This window comes from Prinia subflava, chromosome 6, assembly GCF_021018805.1.
Source record: "Prinia subflava isolate CZ2003 ecotype Zambia chromosome 6, Cam_Psub_1.2, whole genome shotgun sequence".
Lineage (NCBI taxonomy): Eukaryota > Metazoa > Chordata > Aves > Passeriformes > Cisticolidae > Prinia > Prinia subflava.
In genome coordinates this window covers 10,339,843-10,360,145 of record NC_086252.1, presented here as the reverse complement: position 1 = coordinate 10,360,145, position 20,303 = coordinate 10,339,843, and the positions used below count along the sequence as shown (strand labels likewise).

Here is a 20,303-nt window from a genome sequence, read left to right as displayed (position 1 = left end):
GTTAATAGTTCTCTTCTGAATCACACAAGCAGTAAATCACACTTTAACAGCAGGAAGAACCACACATTTCAGCCGGTAACTTGTCAAAACAATCTCTGCTTTCCTAAGAGAATGATTAAACAGATTTCATTTACAATGAGAATCTGCACACCTTGCTTCCCCCCAAAATCAAGCGATGAACATACTGTAAGCACTCTTACTTTATTCTCCAGAGCATTCTGCAGCTCATGCTGAAGCCTCTTCATCTGCTCATTCAAGTGATCGATTTCTTGATTCTTTTCTTCAAGCAGTGCTTGTGGGAATGACAAAGCTGAGGAATCACTCATACCCAGGTCCTGGCTTTGCTTCACATGAAGTTTTGTTAGATCCTCCTGACCAGAAAAACCAAAAATCTCATTAGAAAGGACTTTCTCTCTCAACCTAATGGCAGAACAGAACTAGGGGCTTTATTAAATATTCTCCTCTTTACTACTATGCAGAGCTCGGGAACACAACTACAGTTTCTCTGGGTTTGCACCACTGTATTAGACTGCCCCAACCCAGAAAATAACCTCAGCTTTTGATTTAAATCAAACCACTGTAGAAGATAATACAAGCATGACTCCAAAACACTGGGAGGCTTTGGCTCTATGATACCCAGCACTAGTCTTGTACAGGTAATGCAGCATTTGATGGCAAGAGAAACAACCCAAATCTCTGCTTACAACATCATGAGATGAAGACCTCAACACTCGAGAAAGCAGCTCTCTGCCAATTTAGGCAATGCACTGAAGCTAGAGGAACCTACCTGCAAGTGTGCATTCTCTGCCTGCAGCTGGATGGTGTTGGAAGTACTTAAGTTTTTTTGTATCTCTAACTGCAAGTTCAACTGCAGTATCTCTTCATCCTTCTTGCTCAAGTCATCTTTATATTGTTCTATTTGGTCTAGCAAGCTTGCGATCTAAAAAAAAAAAAGATGCATAGCTGTTTCAATTAAGTCCTCTAAGATAAAACTTGATTTATTGTATTATTTAATGACAAGAAGTAACTTCAGCAAATTCAATTATTTAAACTCTAATCAACCTGCATTAATAAAACACCTGAGACATAAAAAGAGTGAGAAACTTGTGTTCCAGCTCCTCATCTGCAAAACCGCAAAGGTGGGTTTTTCTGTTTTCTTTTTAAAAATCGACCTGCTCACGAAAGAGCCATTAATGTGTATTGTTAGTGATCAAAAGGCTTGAGTGGCGTCATCTGATGTAACAATATGAGACATATTAGCATTTGATGTGCAACAATGACAAGCAGTTAATATGAACACCATCCTTCTCCTCACAGAAGCCAGAAATGAGCCTTGCAGTGCCAATCCCAGTAACACAGACAACAGAGATGATTCAGTAACCACACTTTTCTCTGCAGTGTCATGTTGCCATCCACTGTTTTTATCATCTCTTGCCTTAATGGGTAGCATAGTATAGTGGCTTTGGGAATTATGATTGTTGAAACCAGACTTCATAAGAAAAATGGAAATTCCATCTTTAAGAAATCAGTTTTCATTATCTTGAACTGCTCTTGAAAGAACAGTGCACAATGGACTGAAGGATCACTCCTGTTTTTTTCTTCTTTACACATCCTTAACTGGACCCTGTTTCTATATCACAGATATTATAATCATTATGTAATAACAATATAAACATTCAGTGGGGTTGTATATGCATTTATACATGTAAATCCAATAAGAGTTCCAGATATTGTGAGCATTTTCTCTGTGTTTCTTCTTAGCTTGACAGAGAAACTCACCATAAACATTCTCTCAAAACACATTAAATTACACCATTATGGGTAACTGCCCTTTCTGGTCTTAAAAGAATTCTCTCTCACTCTCAAACAAAAGCTTATCTACCTAATTCAACTTTGGAAGGAAAGGAAAACCAGTTTACAACTGATACTGATCAGTCTCAAAGTTACACAAATCATCACAGATGGTTTCCAGCAGGAAAGGAGATGGACACAGAACAAGCCAAGAAAAAGGAAAGTTGGTTGAGGCCAAAGCAATTCCAAGTGTGTGGAACTCTCCCAAAGCTCCCACCTCTCTCTCCCTGGCCTGAAGCGCTTCCTGCTCTGCCTGCAGCTGCTCCTTCAGCACCGGGGCAGAAGCGCCATCCACTGGCACTCGGTGCCTTGCTTCATCCAGTTTGGACTGCAGGGCAGAGATCTGGATCAAGTTATTGTACTGCTGCTGCTGCAACGCCTCTTTATCCTGAAAAATGATTTTGTTTTAATGTTAGAATTAATTGCTGTCCATATACAAACCTACTTAACCAGAACAAACCTGCTGAAACGCTTTGCTGACCCTGACACAGCCAGTACAAGGAGAAAAGTACATAATCTCAGTGGCCTATAAAGAAATAGGAATTCAAAACAACTGAATGTTTTCAGCTCATTAAAGTTTTCACTTCTTTATTTTTGTAATCCAAGTTTAACTGCTGAAAATTTAGCATTCAGTGATAAATTATACTTTCTCAGTTATACAGCATTTTATATGTTTAAGAACATCTTGTTCTTGTAGCCATTTCCAAATTTATTATGATACCATATATGTGCCAAACTAAATTCGATAGATGGACACAACTTAGGAAATGAAGAGTTCTGGGTAGATCAAAACCTACCCACAAATACACCAAGTTCAGTCAGAATGTGATAAAGCAGCACTGAGTTTGTCCAGCCTGTAATCTGCCAGGCTACCATAGCTTATTTTATTTGAAAAATACTGAGTTTTGATCCTCCTTCTCAATTGCTGGGTCAGTCCAAGGAGGAAAGGTTCACTTGGGAATTGTCCAAACAATAAGCATACATATCTGTACTTAACACAATAAAGGAAAGCTTGAAAAGAAACTTAGGGCAGTAATTGCCTTTGCTTTTCAACACTTACTCTGCCCATAGTTTAATGCACACATCTATAATAGGTTCTTTTACTCATTGTATAACTTGTAAAAAATTACATAAATTTAAACATCTTTTCTCTAGCTCAAGAGATGTAAGACTCAGAGCACATCTTCTGCTTGTAAACTCAAAGTTGTAGCAATTAAAAAAATAAAAATAAATTGCAAAGTTAATGCTGTATCACAGTATCAACAGGTAAGGGGAAACCAGAAATTTTTCTTGCCCTCACATGAAAGCTGTGATATCAACCAGGCTCTCTGGCAGCCCTGCAGGAAAGAGCACACATAAAACCAAGCCCCAAGCAACAGCAGAGTTTGTTTTGTTTTGTTTTTTTATCCACTACAACCACACTGACCAGTGACCAAAACCCTTCAGCAGCCCTGTGCAATGCAGACTGCTGCAGAAGTGGGCTGCCTTCGCTCAGTGTCCCTGCCTTTCCTGCACAACAGAGCTGCAGGTGTGCAGTGCAGCAGAGCTCTGCACAGAACAGCTCAGCTCCTCCTGCCATTCTCCAGTTGCCATGTCCTGAGGTTGCCAAGTGACCCAGCAGAATCAAGAGGCAAACTAGGCAAAAATCAAGCCTTTATCTAATGCACCTTCACTGTAAGACTGTCTGGGTGCTCATTCCCACGTGGTCTAACCTGGTGCCTTCTTCCATGAATCCCAAAATCCACAGCGGAGCAGACTCCATAAGTCAGCCCCACTTTTTAGATCTCCAGCAAAAGGATGAGCAATGCTCCCAACAGAGCCCTTCCAGGAGCTTCACTGTTACCTATCAGCAACCTGAACCACCGAAAGGAATGGGAGAGGACAGAACCAACACCTGCTCCGTGCACAACAGCAGGGCACACGGATCTGTGAGCTGTGACCCTGCTCAGTACTCATCACAAGCAATTCTAGATTCAAGACATTCTATTTCCAGACCTATTTCTCCATCACCTCCAACGCATGCATTTTTTTCATATGTTGAAATTTGGCAGATAAAACTCTGCAATTGCCATTCACATCAAGTGTACTTTTACAGAAAAATGCCATGGCATGTAATGGTTCCTAGCGCTCCATTGGAACTCATTTACTGCACAAAATCGCTTCAAGACAAGCTGTTGTCTTCAAGACAATGCTTTCAGGTGGCAAATTGAATAGCACAACCTTGTTTAGATTGGATAAACTGGTTTCCGGGGGAAAAAAAGAAAAACCAAACTCAAGAGTGTCTGAGTCTGGCTTATTTAAGATATTTACAAAACACCAGTTGATGGGGACATTTACACAACCAAAAGAATATTCTGAATTCACATGGATAAAGAAAGTCTGTTTAACAGCAAGCCAAGATTCCAGGCAAAAAAGCAACTTGCCAACAGCAAACGGCAACACAATCTCCATCCACTCCAAGGCAAACAAAGTAAATGGGCATGGCTTCTGTATGTTTGGATAAACCACAGAAAAAATTAAGCTCGGAAAAGTCTTCAGAATTCTCTGACTTGAAGCACAACCAAGCTGGCTCTGCTCAGGCAATTTTCTTGTACTGCTCTTGAAAGAATGGTGTACAATGGACTGAGGGAGCACTCCCGTTTTTCTTCTTTACACATGCTTAACTGGACTTTGTTTCTATATCACAGATATTATAATAATTATATAATAAGAATATAAACATACAGGGGGGTTGTGTATGCATTTATACATGTAAATCCAATGGGAGTACGATTACCCACAAAAACTCCTCACAAACATTCTCTCAAAACACATTAAATTACACTGCTATGGGTAACTGCCCTTTCTGGTCTTAAAAAAATTAATCTCTCACTCTCAACCCAAAACTTATCTACCTGCTTCAACTTTGAAAGGAATGGAAAATCGGTTTAGAACTGATACTGATCAGTCTCAAAGCTACATGTATCTCCAGTCAGAGACACCACTGCCACTCAGAGCTTCCTTTGAGGAGTGGCTGTCCCCAGTGTGACCACTTCCCCCTTCCATTTAATTGGAATTTCTCTTTTTTATATGCATATCTTCTCATCCTTTCGTTTGCACCTTCTAGGCTGACCCCACCTTATAACCTCCTCTTAGGAGACTGCAGGCAACAAGATCTCCACAAAGCTTTCAACAATACTCAAAAGTATTGTTGGAAAATTATTGGAAGGACACGGAATATATAGTTTCAGATGGTAGAAAAAGTTACTCAGCTGTTTGGTAACTTTTGCTAAATAGATTGTCATTCTTAATTAGGCTTAATTAGGCTGTGATTAACTCTGTAGTAGTAACAAAGTGCTAGAAGTTTTGGACTACGGCAAACATCTGCCTTCAAAGACACAGAACAAGAAAGGCTACAGATTCAGATAATTTGATTTTAAACACAGGTACTTATTGAAGACCCTCAGTGTTTGATATTCACTAACACCACCTTCTCAGAAGGTTCCAGACAAGTACAAGACCAGCTCTGAAGCAGCAAACATGACAACTGTCAAAAGCAGTCTCCATAGTAGGACTTTAAGTCTTATTTAAGCCTTGTAAGTAATATCTAAGTACATACTACTTACAAGTAGTACATTAGTCTTTACAATGGACTTAGAGTTTGTAGAAACGGAGATTATTTAAAACTGTGGCTGTGATATATGCCATTAATACATCAGTTTAACTCACCACTGGGAGCCAGACAGCGTTGCAAACACTACAGACAACCCCCATAAATCCTTTAAATAAGGATTTTAAAATTACCTGTTTCAGTTCAGTTTCCACTTTCTTCATTTTCTGCAGCTGTTGTTCCAAGCTGTGCACAGTCTTTGAGACCTCAGCACCACTGAGCTTCAGCTCTTGGATCTGTGCCACCAGTTTCTCTATCTCTTCATCACGAGCTGCAATTTCGTGGTGTTTTCGCTCCTTTTCTAGTAACAGTTTATTGTAATCATCTATCTTCTCTTTTATTTCTGCTTGCAAAGATTCTACCTACACAGAAATCACAGTATACAGATAGTCAGGCAATATGAACAAACTTCCCGCCAGTTGAAAGCAAGAGTAATTTCACATTAAAGAAGGTTTGACTATGGATTAAAGTGGTGCTAAAATCCCAGGTGTAGAAACTAAGTATGCATAGAAAGTATGAAGAAGTTAGCTTTCTGAAATCTTGTTTTCCAAATGCAGCAGCTCTTAGACACATGTTTGAGTACTCTCTCAGCATCTGCAGTACTCCCAAAGTACTAGATGAAGGCATACTCTCAAAGGAGCCTTTTGGTGAGAGGGTTATAGTTGGTTATGAGATTAAAAACCCACCAAGACTACATGAGTTACTAATAATAGCATTGGATTTGTTTCTGTAACCTCAGAATCCTCTTCCAATATTCCAAGGCATTCCAGTCTAAAGGAAGATACCAAGAACTGAGGGTAAATATGCAATCAGAGAGATTCCCAGGAGCCAACATAGGATAGGTATTCACTTTCCGAAAATCATTTAAATATGGAGAGGATACCAATTTTGAATTTTAGCTGCAGGAAAACAGTCATTCATTCATCCCAGTAATCAAGGTGAAGGCAAGGCTAGGAGCTTTGGTGTGATAGACAGACTACCTCAGGGTGTGATAGTCATTTAGCATAGTGAAAGTGAGCTCAGGCAGGAAAGCAGAGGGAAAGGAGAAGTAATTTGGTCAATACCCGTGAGCAAGGAAGATGGGATCTTACAAAATAAGTGTTTTGTTCATCAGAAAGTGTCTGAATTGATGTAAATCCCACTTCAACATTATGGAATAAAAATTCTTTGGATTAACATAGATCTTTACATCTTCAAAGTATTGTGCAGATACTACTAAAGCAGGACAACACGCTTGAGCAAACAGAGGAGTCAAATTATTAAGCAGGGAGAGTGTAGGAGACTGGTTAAGAAACCCAGAAGTTGTGAACATGACATTTCCAACTGCTTAGAGGCACAAGCATTTCCCTGACCGTGTATGAATCTTACTCCCTTCTTATCAGCAACTAACCACTGCTAACCATAACACAGGGCTTACAGTAAAACTTTTGGGTATAGAAAAATCTTCTACAAGTCTAATCTTTCTAATGGTACAAAATTTTGGATCAGAATCCCAAAACAATGACACTTGGGACATAAAAAGCATTTAATACCACATTGCTGGAAAGCTGGTGCTGCAATCCTGTAGCTGAGAAAACACTTCCACATACCCTCTCACAGTGCACACTGCAGCTCCCAAGAACCAGTCCACACTCTTTTCACAAAACAATCCCTTGTACACATACCTTGTACCAGTAAACACCAGGGGGAAACTTGTTTTAACTGCTACATGCAGAAATCAGGAGTTCACTTGAGCTGGTTTGGAGTGAGTTAAGCACTTACTGATGTTGCATTAAACAACTGAACAAATACTGACATTTCCTGGCACAGAACGCCTGCATTCCTCACCCTACCCACAATTGTCACTTGCTTAGTTACCATCCTTGTGTGTTCTTCTCCAAGTTAGTTTTCATCCTTTCCCAGAGAGGTTGCAAAGCTACAGCATTCCTTTTTTCACCTATGCCCTCCAGCATGGAAAACTCATACACTGGAAATTCATTCATATCCAAGATGCAGACGTGAACCTCTAACACTGAGGCACACAATTCCATCACTAGATGGAAATGAAATGAACCCCTTGACAAGTTTTGATAAGAGTCAGGCCACAAACAAAGGCTGATGGCTAAGGCACAGTTTAATCATCACCATGCCAGTATCTTTGTTTCATGCTCCAAACCTCAGCTTCTCCTCTTATACCAAAATAAGTGTTCCAGTGAATAACTGCCTGCAACACCTCCGAGCAATAAGCCAGGGGAGCTAAGGACCTATGTACAGGAAATTAAATTGAAAGCAGTTCTTCATTCCCTGTAAGTATTCTGCCACCCTCAAACTTGCTCCAAGTCTTGCTGAGTCATGTCTTGACATATCAAGAAAAGGAAAAAAGCTAAAGCATATCTAGAAGGGATTGAAAGGAAAAAGAAAGAAGAGTTAAGAGACATTCATGCTGTTTTCCATACCTGTAGAATCAATTCATAGTTCTGTATAATGTTCATTTATGTGAAAAAAAACAACCAATCAAAAGGAAAAAAAAAAGCAAAAGTTAATCTTTGAAGCCAAGCATCAAACAAACAAAAATGTGTAAACAAGGACTCATTTATAAACTTAAATAGGATGAGGCATACAGACAAAGGACATCTCTATTACAATTATTTAGGTGTAAAAAATAAACACAATTAGCACCCAGAAGTCATTTCTCAGATGTGCTTTTTAGAGCAGTGTCCATAATGTTGCCCTCCTTGGTTCATTTAAACCAGACTCAGAAACTTTACTGTAAAGCACATGCAACAGTTCTTTCCATCTCCATAACAAGTCATGTAAGTGCACCCTCATTGCCTAAATGTAGTTCAGTCAGCTGGGGAAAAATCTGCTGTCTAGGTAACTGAGGAAGAGAAGTCTCCCAAGAGCCAGACCCCATAGAACACACAGTTTGGGTATTTAATTGGAATAAACAAACTCCATTGACCACCCAGTCTGATTTTACTCACCCTCTGCTCTCTGGACTGTCCTGAAGGTTGTGGTTTTGCTGACAGTTTTAACTGTTCTTCTAATTTCTGAATTTCCTGCTGAAAATCATCGCGTTCATGTTCCCTTTCTATGGCTTGTTCCTGTAAACACAGCCAGAGAGAATCAAAATACTTTTGAAGATTTCATTACAGTCTTGAGTACAAGAAGAACTGGGGTTTGTTTTTGTGGCGAAGAAACTTAATTTAAAAAATAATTAACTAATTATTAATATTAATAAGGACTACCTTCTGGTAGTCCTGAAGTCATATATACAGTTACAGGGAAACAAAAAAGAAAAAGCACCTTTTTGACTGCAACATACATATAAACTGCAATTATCCTTTAATAAAAAGGAAAAGTTACCCCGCAATACTACAAAAACTGAACTGAAAATTTAACTTTTCTCTTCTTTCATGCGGAAAGAACACCAAGGTCTTAATTTCAACCAAAAATGAAAATAGCCCATTTTGGGAACCACCTTGCATGTCTCAAACAGGACAAGAATTCACCACCTCCAAACCCTTGGAAATGTGGTGTCTTACTCACATCCATGAACTGCCGCTGGTTTTTAAGCTGTTTTTCAAGAACTTCAATTTGCTGTTTTAATTCAGAAACCTCCAGCAGCTTTGTAGCCAGGTCTTGGTTACTGTGCAGCTGCTCTTCCAGTTCCACCTCCAAGACCTTCATCTGAGAGCGGAAGTTGGAATGGTCTTTTTCTGCCTGACACTGAAGCTCAAGTTTCTCCTTTGACAAAAATTCTACTTCCTTGAGCAGACCTGAGTAAGAACACAGAAATAATAAAACCTGTCAGGAAAGGGTACAAAAGCCAAATGTTTCTGATGAGATTAAATTTGGGTATTTTGGACAGCATCAAAACAAAGAAAATTATTTATTCTCAAGGTGGGCTGTCTCACATCCTACACTACTCTAGCCTAAATCCTTGCCTCCCCTTCTGTCCCAAATCTCTCCTTAATCAGTCCATCCAATACAGAGTTCTCAGTTGCTCCAGACTCTCATGCCAGGATCCTCCTCAGCCATCCAGTCTGCAGTCCTGGGCCAGTTTCTGCCTTACTGCTGCTTTGTGCCATGCTGGACACTGCTGCTGCCACCTCTCCTGGTGAGTCAGCACCCAGCCCATCTTTCCAGTGGCCACCGCTGCCCAGCCTGACCCTGAAGCCAGCTGCTATGAAAAAACAAACTTACTGTATTTCTCTATTTTTCTCTTAGTAGGGATTACAATCCAGAGAAACATCATGATTACAGAAAATCAGTCCAGTTCTGTGTTTACAAAGGGAAGAAAACACCTGGGAAAACAGATGGCACATATCTTCCCTATGCAGACTGCAAAAGAAATACCAAAAAGGGAAGTGTACATAGCTCCAATTACTTAAGTTATCAAGAGTTAATTTACAGCTACAAACTGCATTTTCAGTCAGTTGGATGCACTGAATACACTGTTTAGGAGACCAAAACTGAGAACCCTACTGTGAATACTCTTGGAGAAAAGCTACTTTCACGTGAATATAGCTAGTAACCTGAGCAGGAAAAGAAGCCTATTTTGTATCAAAGCAAGGTGCTGCAAGAGCTCATGATTTTACCTTTCAAATGTTCCATTATTCACCTCAAATGTTTTTGGTCATAGGTTAGAGGTAAGTCTGTGATCCAACAAGGACCTTAAGAAACCATCCAGCCCAATTTCCAGAACGGGCAATTCCCCTTTTGAAGTAGGACCAATTCAATGCATGTGATTTCTGACCTGGTATCATTACAAGCTGCTCTTACAAATCTTTGCTACCACAGCATACCTACAACATTTCTTCCAGGGCTTCATTATCCACAGATATTTAATGACATTTCTAGACCCTTGATACTAAGCAAAAAATGATGAAAATTTCCATGTTAATGTATAAAAAGATAAGTGTGACAGCCTTGGAATAATGCAACAACGTTTACCCTACACATTGGGGAAAATGAGTGAGGATAATGGAAATCAATATCAAAAGTCTGTGAATTCTCTGGCTCTGGAAAAAAAAAAAGCCAAAAGAATCAAGGAAAGTTTGGGACAAAAACATGGACTACCTGAGCTCTCGAGCTCCACAGCAATCCTGCTGTGGATTACAGCTACACTCCAGCTACATTTAACTCCAAGCACTAATTATAGCCTATGTAATAACCACAGTGCAATCACTGTGCCACACTCCCTACTTTTTATTTTATTTTTAAATAATCACAATAAATAACCAAACATTCATTTGGTTGTGGATGTAACTCTGGCCCTGGCAGAATGCATCAAGTGAAGACTCTCCCCTAATTTCTCTCCCAGTCCCCTTGGAGATGTATTGTACATATCATGTATTATATGTATCATGTGATGCAACAGAAAAAACCTCACAAAACCAAGAGAAGTCTGAATTCCACAAGGACACTCAATCTTGGCCATAGCTGCATGACAGAATATCTTTTGCCAAGAGCTGTGTTTTGCCAAGCAGGAGATGGGAAGAATGTGAATAAAACACCACTCTAGTGTATTTACTAATACATGGTGCAGGGAGGAGGGCAAGGTCAGGTGCCAGAGATATTTGGGCACCCAAAGGAAGGTCATGGATTTACACTGACCCTGAGAGAAAAGAACTGGTATTTGGGAAAACAAGCACAAGGATTTTGTCTCCTATATCCTAAGAAACACAGCTGATGGGTTCTTTTTTAGCTTCCAGAAGAACACTAGTGCTTTATGAAGAACAAGATACTGACTGGGTAACACTGACCTACACAGTCAGTCACCTCCTCAGATAGAAATGCAAATTAATTGAAAAAAATAATTAGGCAAACAGATTTTACCTGGAATCAGCAGTACCAGAAAGCAGGTATTAAATTTTGGCAACCTCTAAGCGCAATCCTTCTGACAAATTTTTTCATTTATTTTTTTAAGCACGTTTCCCAAGTGTATAAACAGAATTTGAAGTAACATACCAACAGATCACCAGCTCAGAGATTTGTTTCTTTGTAGAGACAAACCTATTTTATTAATGCTACTTCACACCATGCAATTCCCCTTCAGAAAGGCCCCAGCACACTCCTTCCCATGCCCACCATCACTAGCAAATGCCAAGCTCCATTCCAAAAGAGTTTTAATTAGCAAGGCCATTCTACTCACATTAGTGCTCCACATGAAAAACAGGAGGAGATGTCAGCTTTTCAAGGAATAAGCCCATGTCAATCAACTCCAAACAGCATGATTTCTATTTATCATGTTTTCCACATACTACGAACAATTTCAAACCTGAGGAAGAGTACTACAGATAGCTGGGGTGAGGGTGAGGGGATGGGTTTCAGGACTTGGCCCTTGCAGCAAAAGTAACTGTTCAAGTTCTAAGGAGCTGCTGGCAGGAGCTGGGCTGCAGCTCCTGGGAGAATGTCAGTCCCAAAATACACCATCACCAACTCGGCTCTACATTCCCTCTCATTCACAGGGCAGTAGCAAATTTCAGGACAGTGAGATGGCTACTAAAAATAGGTTAAATTAAAAATAGTGTTTGAGGGAGATCTGAATAGACAGAAGGAATAAAGATACAGTGATGGGTAAGAAAGCTCAGTGCAGCTTTTTGACTCTAACAGGAATTTACTTACATAACTTTTTATTCACCTGAGTGATTTTGGTCTACTCAGCTCACACTCTCTGGGGAAAAGTCCAGAAAAAAGAAACAGTGAATATACAAGAATCTGAGTATATATGTGTGTATAAATAAAATTAATCTAAAAAACAAAAGGAGAATTATATTTTGAGTAGACCACAAAACAGTCATGGCAACTACAAATTTATCAGATCTAAATGTTAGCCACTCAGGAGTTAAGTATGCAAACTTTAGTTCAGGAGGAAAAAAAAATTCCTCTTTCAATTTGACATCTACATATTTGGCTACAGCACTTGATTTCCAAAATTAGAGTATAACTCTATTGATCCTTCCTGCTTATTTCTGTTTTCCTCTTTCTTTACTAGCCTTCCCTACCATTCTGCTTTCCTTTTTTCTGACCTACCAATCCATTCAGTTATGTTTCTCTCATCTCTCTCAGACATCCTTCAGTTCTTGCTGTACTTTTTTTGGCTCACAGTTTTGTCACCTCAAATGTTTTTCTTGTTCCTTCCCTTCTTTAATTTCATTTACTCATTTTGACAGCCTACTTTGTATCACTAGAGGCTCACAGCCAGCTTCCAACCCACGCCACCCCCTCAAAAAAAAACGAAGCTGGCAAATACAAAGACAATGGCACAATGCACTTCAAGCCTGATGGCAGCAAAACATCTCTTTCGCTTCAAATATTCATTAGTGAATTGAATATTCCTAATTTTGCATCACAGAAGTCATAGCCTTTTTTAGCCAAGATACTTACAAACCCAGTAACCTGTGGGGCCTAGTTATTAAGTACTACTCTTCCTTGTTAAATCAAAATAAAAGTTATCAATTCCTTCATTCAGTGTTAAAGCAACACGGCAAGAAAAAAATCCACACTTGTCATTACAAACCTGACCCTTTTCTTTGTGCTACATCAGCAACAGGTGATCCTAGAAATCAAAACACAGACACATGTACAAGACCAACAGGGCACTGTGATCCATTTCACCTCCTAAAGCACCAAAAATGGGTATGGCATACAGACAGTGACAATCTTCAGGCATTTCATCTTTGTTGGGACACAAAGCCCCAGATGACCTTGATCCATGCCTGTGGAGCTTTCTGCCTTCACAGGAGGAGCCTCTCACCTCTTGGGGTGCCCATTAGGTCATCAAGCCCAACTGTGATCCACGACAGGAGCACATGGCCATGTGCCCTGACTGGAGACAACTCTGTTTGTGCTAAGAACGCTCTGCCCTGCACTCACCAAGAATTGCCTGCTCCTGGGTTAGCTCCTGGAAGCGCTCCCGCATGCTCTCCAGCTCCACAATGAGACAACGCTCAGACTCCTCTTTCAGGTTTAAGGCCTCTTCTAGGGCAGCTTTTTCTGCAACGTAGCCTTCAATAATGCCTGGAAGCCAAATCAGAATGCAAATAAAGCCGTAGACAAACTCATCTATTGGGAAAAAACAGCTTGAAAACACAAGTAAACATTTTTTGACGAACAGTGGAAAGTGACATAAAAAGGAAGAAGTAAAAGATGGCCTATGTTTATGCTGCAGCTAGACTTTTGAAGTATCTTAAGGAGTAAAATGTACTAGTTAATGTATTCTAAGATTATCAAGATTTTATGAGGCTGACACATCACGAAGTGTCTCCAAATCTGCAGAATTCAAATGGGGATCATTAAGCTTTGATGGCCTGGGATGAGCCTACAACATATCCTCTGCTAAGGGCTGACATTTGAAGAAACAGAATCTCCAGAAAGTGAGATCAAATGTTAGATTTAGAGCCCCGGAAATCCAGGAGGCAGAAAACACATCCCAGATACCCGAAGGAACGAGCTCTGGGTAAGTGGCCCTGCAGTCTCACTCAGGTTCCTTCCCCTACCCTCTGCCTTGTGCAGCTCCAGTGCCAGCTGGTTCTTGGCCTGGCTCTCCTCGCTGAGGCACTGCAGCAGCTCCTGGTGCTGGCTCACCACCTGGGCCGTGTCGCGGCTGCGGTGGCGCAGCTCCTCCTCGAACTGCGCGTGGTTCTCATGCATCTTCTCCAGCTGCAGGTGAACAATTTCCCAGCATCAGACCCCGCATGGGCACACAGGGGAATAACACCACAGACATTGCAACAAAAACCTTCTCCATTTTTAAATCACATTTACACGTTAAGGTCCAAGCTTTGAAGTTTCATTGTGGTGCTACACCGACTTTGCCCAAAACCTCGGGATGCTTTGGTGAACCTCTGTACTGGCATACCAGTATTTTTGCCACAAGTCTTGCTTAGGAACATAAGTTTCTTCACTGTACATAAAAAGAAATACCTCCTTATTGCCTAAACTGCTTAGGCTAGACACTTCCTGAGCCACTTGAAATTCAAAGCATCCTGACACTTAAATTCTTTAGGAGATTCAGTCATGTCTAACAGACAGTGAAGTCCCTGTATCATCAGGTTTCCAAGGTACACCACCAGCAAGCAAAGCATGCTGGACCACAGCTGCTGAGGTCACCTAGAACCACATCTGCCGTGGCTTGGGCAAGTGCTTTAACCACAAGTTAGCTATGTCTCATGGAGCCATCAGCAGTACCTAAAAGTAAATTCATGCACCTCATTCTAGGAGGGATTTTAGAAGATGGTGAATATACATTTCACACAGACACATATCTCTAGGTTTCACAGTATACCTGATGAATAGATTAATTTATTTATATTTATAATATATAATTATATATTAATTATATATATAATATATAATTTTATATATTAATTATATTATATTTATAATAATAACACATGTTTGTCCCCTTCACATCTTCTATTCAATTAGGGACTTCCTTACCCAACAAACTAATTATTGTCACACTAAATTAAATCCTCAGATGTATACATTGCTTGTGCATTTACCCCAGATGTGCAGTCTAGACATTGCAAAATTCAATATGGAAATACTCAAGTTCTTTTATATTATGCACACCTCCTTTTGTCACAATTAAAGCAGCATATAATTACAAGGACATTTGTCTGCTGCTATCTACATATTCCCCAAGCATTCTGACATTGGACTGAGCTTTCCTGAACCTGCTTATCAGTGTTGAAAAAGCATCAATGTGAAGTGTGATAAAACCCCCTCAAAAAAACTCCTGCTCTCCTGAAGTTACCTAATGAATTTAAAATTCTAGTTTCAATCTACTTAAGGTGACCAATTTATTGCCTTCCCACTGGATCTGTTAAAAGGTTAAATACAGACTTAAAACTGATGGCACATTTTCAGTGCCATCCACAAAATCATGGAGTGGTTTGGGTTGAAAGGGACCTTTCAAAGCAGCTAGTTCCAAACCCCTGCCATGAGCAGGGACATCTTCCACTAGACCAGGCAGACTCTGTACAGATTAAAAAGCTTTACCTCTTTAGTTGACTCTGTGACCAGTTCCAGAAGTCTCTCCACTGCAGTGCGCAGACGGTGACAAATCTTCAGCGTCATTTCTTCACTTTCACATGCCAATTCTGGCTTTGCAAAGACACTCTCACATAAGTACTGGCTCAACTCAGATACCTCAGCAGTCCCTGGAGACAGCTGGTTGTGTTCTGTGAGGGTTTCATCAAGCAGCTCCTCTGCTGAAAACAAGGAGGCTACTGAGAAACACAGAGAGGTACAGCTAGCCCCAAAACCGGTCACCAGCTGACCGACATCAGGCAGCGACGTGGTCCTGGACTACAGGAGAACTTGGACACAACAACAACTCAGTGCTGAAAAACCATGAGGGCTTTTCACAAGGTTTGGGAATCTTGTGCTATACATCAGGACCTAGAACTGTGTATTCACCAGGTCCATCTTTCCTGCCCCATAATCCATGCAAGCTTTTCCAACAACATTTTAGTAGTTGCACTATTAAAAGAATTAAACTGAGAGAACATTGGTAGACGCTGTGTTAAGAGTGGATCAACTTTGAAAGACACAAGCATTGCAAAAAAAGATATTCTCTTTCTGATCTTTATCCATACAACAAGAAATGAAAAGACCATTTTCAAGAATATGGACTGACTACATCGGGGTTAGCTGATTTGTACTCACCTTTTTCTAGGTGATGGTTTTCTTTGGCTCTAAAATACTGCATGAATCCCATTTCTTCCATAATACTCTGAGTTTCTTTAGAATCTCCAGAAGCCAGACTGTCATCAAGGCAAAGACCAATCTTGCTACAGATAAGGTCCTCAATAGCTATTGTGGCCCTCACCACCTCCATAAGCAGTTTCAAAACGTGCTGGTAAGATTCACGCAGTTTTTCCCTAGAACAAAAGCATATTGAACATTTGACAAACTGCACACACTTGATTTGAAAGACACTTTGCAGCTACTGTAAACCCAACAGTCTGAAATGGGTATCTGCCATGGCTGGGCACTTATCAGTGAAGATCACTCAGATGGCTCACAAAAACCAGGTCATTCTGAAAGAGCAGGAGCAGAAAACCCCTTTGGTAGATCACATTGCCTTAGGTCCACAGGCAGATCACACCACAGTGACAAACATCTCACCCTTTGGTACCCCTGAAGCACCAGCAAGGAAGATACATCTACTGCTACAGTATCAGTGACATCAAAATAACTACAGAGTATTCTGGCATTGTTTCTGTTTATGAAAATATTTTAGTTTTAAGGTTAACACTGAGCCAGTTTCTGAAAGATGAGAGAGGGAATTCTAAAAGCTCATTCAGCATGACAGTTTCTCTACTCCACATCCCCAGGACACATCAAACCAATCCACTCCATCTGAAAGCCTCTTAGTCACAGAACCTCTCCCCATTTTTTTAGATTTTTCCAAGATTAGAGACAGCAGAAACCCCAAAACACCAAAGTCTTCATCACGCTGAAAGAAAAAGAGCAAGAAAAAAACCCTAACTCGCTCTTAATGTCAGAATGGTTGATAATTTTAAAAAACCTCAAAATAATTTGCAAATAAAAGCAATACATCATCCTCCAACACCTCTATTTTGAGGTGGCTTTTTGCCTAATTATTGATTTCTTTATGAGAAGTGAGAGAACAAGCAAATGAAAGAATCCCAAGCATTGCTTAACCAAAGATGAACAAACCTTTCCTCCTTGGACTCCTCAATGTCAGCCCTCAGCAAGGCTACCAAGTTCCCTCCTTCCTGCTTTCCCCTGTCCCGCCACTGAAGGAGTGTCTCCAGCTCAGAGTTGGTCTCCCCTATCTCATGCTTTAAAGATGCCACTTGCTTTTCCAGCTGTGGAAGTACAGTGACAGCACAAAGTCAGCAATTTCACCTAAACTTTGCTTTATAAACTCAACCTAGAAACAAATTTCTAGAAGAATTACTTTTCTTATATTTATTTGTTCAGATGATACCTATACCAGATTAAAACATATGATTACATATAAATAAAAATACATATTTGTATGTATGTACCTAGCCCCACCTCCAGATTTTGCTGCAAATCAAATTACTGCCATTTTGTGAGAAACTCTGTCTCATAAGTAAGCTGGCAAGTACGTCAAAATACCTATTTGGGAGGGAAGTGCAAAGACAGAAAAGCATTCTGCTCCCATGCCAACATTCTCAACCCTCATCAAGTCCTACAAAAAGAGCTGGAAAGAATAATGCATTTCCACTCAGGAGATTCTTAGTGTTACTCTGTTTCCCCCTAATATACCACAAGAATTATACCTGCAGTCCCTCGATATAAACATTGAGACAGAGAGCCCTGTGCTAAAATACAACCCCAAAAGCACATGTAAAAGCTAGGTTTAAAGTATCCTCTCCACACCTGGGTAATTGTTGCTGCCCTTTCCTGCAGCAGGGCTGATAACGTTTCTTGTTCCTGAGACTTCTCCCTCTCCTGAATCAACATCTGCTCCTTGTCATGTAGTGATGCCTTTTTTTCAGCTTCAAATTCATCCTGCATAAATCACATACACTTGGATTCACCGAGAGAAGAAAAAAATGCCCAAACCACCACCACCCTCCCAAAAAACCTCAAACATCCCCTGTATTTTTTCTGTATTCTTTAGAAGTACACATTTTGCCTCTCAGAAAAATCAGCAGTAACTTACACATCAACACCTCCAAACAACAAAATTATGCTGAAACTGTGATCAAAATGAAAAACAGTGGCCAGCAGAACCAGGGCAGTGGCTGTCCCTCTGTACTCAGTACTGATGAGGCACGATTTTATCTGTGAACACCAATACACTCCAATGTGATGGACACCTCTTTTTTACAGTGGTAAGTCAGGAAAACACTTTTTCCCCATGGCAAGAAATAAATAAGACTTCAGAGCAGATGACCTGCAGCCACCTGAGCTGCCATGGATCCTTTGCAGATGACTGAGCCAGTGTTTGCCCCCTGCTCTAGCAGCTGGGAAGGTAAAAATGAACTGACACAAAGGGGTAGGACAACTTTCCTTGACTTAGAACATGGCATTTGTGGATAAAATCTCTGTGGATAAAACAAGCAGCCTGCTTGTTCTTCTCAGAAGCACTTGGAGAATGTCAGAGCACAGGCAGCAATTCTGAAAGCCTCAAATCTGCCAGGGGAGGCAGAGGGAAGAAACCAAGGGAACAGGCTGGCATGAAGACAAGTGCATGATCAGAACGGGGAGTGGGAAGGGAAAGGCTTGTTTTAAAAACCTGTATCAGCCCACCATACAGCTCAGTCTGACACTGCAGAGATCCAGCCAGCCTCTTCTGGGACAAAACACTGCTCATCAAGTGCATGAGGCAAAAAATCAACTGAATTCACAGACAACTGTACCAGCAGGAGAACTAGCCCTGGAAACATTTCAACAAAAAGCCAAGTTTCTGGTGTTGCAAATGCTAATTAAGGCAGCATAAGAGGAAAAAGCAGGGATCATTTCTGGAGTTCTTGCATAACACTCAGTCCAGTCCCAGCTTCTGTGGGCTGAAGGCTGGGGTTCAGCTGAGGACAGCAGTGCCAAATATACCTGCAGCAGCTTTTCAGGATGCATTTGTGCCCCCTGTTTCAGAAGACAGCTGCACCAGCCAGAGAGAGGTCAAGCAGTCATCAGGACTACACAGAGGGCCAGAAACACCTTGAAAATGCTTATCATGATGTTTATCATGGTGAATCAATGAAAGCAGAGATTAACAACAAGAGTAACAGCAAAGTGTCTCAGACAAAGAGCTCACTGCCATCACACACTCAGTCAAAGTTAGATAATACTGAATATTTTGCCACATACACACAGTATGTGCTGTAGATGTGGGATGATAGGCCAAGGGCACAGTCTCTGCAGACACAAAAAGTCTCAAGTGACAAACTGAACATGTACACAAGGAATGCTGCTTAGAGCATGTTCCACTGATTTTTTTGGTTTTGGCTGAAGGACACCTCATATCCAGTTCAGGACTTGAAGACAACCCTGTTGTAAAGACAACTGCTCACAGAGCACTGCTTATTTCCAGTGCTGTTTTTCTAGTTCTAACATTGTGAAGCATGGAGAGATCTCACTCAGGCTGCCATTTTAGAGGCTGAAGAGCAAAACTCTTACACCAATTGCTCTTTTTCAGTGAAACACACTCCCAATGCATACTCAGAAGTGCATTTCCACCAGAGCCTACCTTCAGCTGTGCAATCTGCTGTTCCAGCAGCACCTCTGACTGACACTTCAACAGCTCAATCTCCTCCTGGAACTGAAGCTGCTGCTTCAGTTTCACCTCCTCAAATTGAGCCAGAAGAGCTGTTCTCACAGATTCTACTTCAGAGGCTGATGCAGAAGCATACAGCTGCAGACAAGGAACAAATATAAAATATTTTAGCCACAGTTACAATTAAGGAAAAAATGAAAACAAACCAAACACATCAAGCTACACCAAATTCTGAAGTGTACATTCACAATCCTCAAGGTCACACAGGGCTGCTGTCCATCATCATGCTGAGTATAGAAAAAAGCAGGTTGATAAAAATAGGTAAGAAGCAACCGGGCATTAGGTATCAAATATCTCCTGTATTCATGAGACCATCAGGTCAGATAAACAAAGTATTCCTGACTTATTCTTCCCAACCTACTTCCCTAAAAGAAAATCAAAAAAATAAAGAGGAAAGAAGGGTAGAGAAACACAGGCAAAGGATATTTTCTTAAGCTGTGATTTTCCTTGTTCAAATGGGAGCAAACATTACAAAGCCCTGCTAAATGCAATTATCCTGGGATGCAATAGTGAAGGTTTGAGAGGTTTTTGTTC

At 40.6% G+C, this 20,303-nt stretch overlaps 1 protein-coding gene across 8 annotated transcripts in view; it reads right to left on the bottom strand.

Moving 5' to 3' along the window:
* PCNT (pericentrin) overlaps nucleotides 1-20,303 on the bottom strand; it is a 71,660-nt gene that overhangs the window by 22,384 nt on the left and 28,973 nt on the right. For 7 of the 8 annotated variants that reach the window (XM_063400181.1, XM_063400182.1, XM_063400185.1 and 4 more), the window contains 14 exons: nucleotides 19,683-19,847; nucleotides 17,870-18,001; nucleotides 17,177-17,328; nucleotides 16,160-16,374; nucleotides 15,491-15,702; nucleotides 13,984-14,146; nucleotides 13,361-13,504; nucleotides 9,029-9,258; nucleotides 8,464-8,583; nucleotides 7,936-7,956; nucleotides 5,635-5,862; nucleotides 2,069-2,239; nucleotides 788-940; nucleotides 201-371 (listed from right to left, as the gene is read on the bottom strand). In XM_063400181.1, the coding sequence (XP_063256251.1) occupies nucleotides 201-371; nucleotides 788-940; nucleotides 2,069-2,239; nucleotides 5,635-5,862; nucleotides 7,936-7,956; nucleotides 8,464-8,583; nucleotides 9,029-9,258; nucleotides 13,361-13,504; nucleotides 13,984-14,146; nucleotides 15,491-15,702; nucleotides 16,160-16,374; nucleotides 17,177-17,328; nucleotides 17,870-18,001; nucleotides 19,683-19,847 (2,277 nt within the window). The remainder of the gene's footprint in view (nucleotides 1-200; nucleotides 372-787; nucleotides 941-2,068; nucleotides 2,240-5,634; nucleotides 5,863-7,935; nucleotides 7,957-8,463; nucleotides 8,584-9,028; nucleotides 9,259-13,360; nucleotides 13,505-13,983; nucleotides 14,147-15,490; nucleotides 15,703-16,159; nucleotides 16,375-17,176; nucleotides 17,329-17,869; nucleotides 18,002-19,682; nucleotides 19,848-20,303) is intronic. The other variant, XM_063400183.1, reaches the window with a different exon arrangement.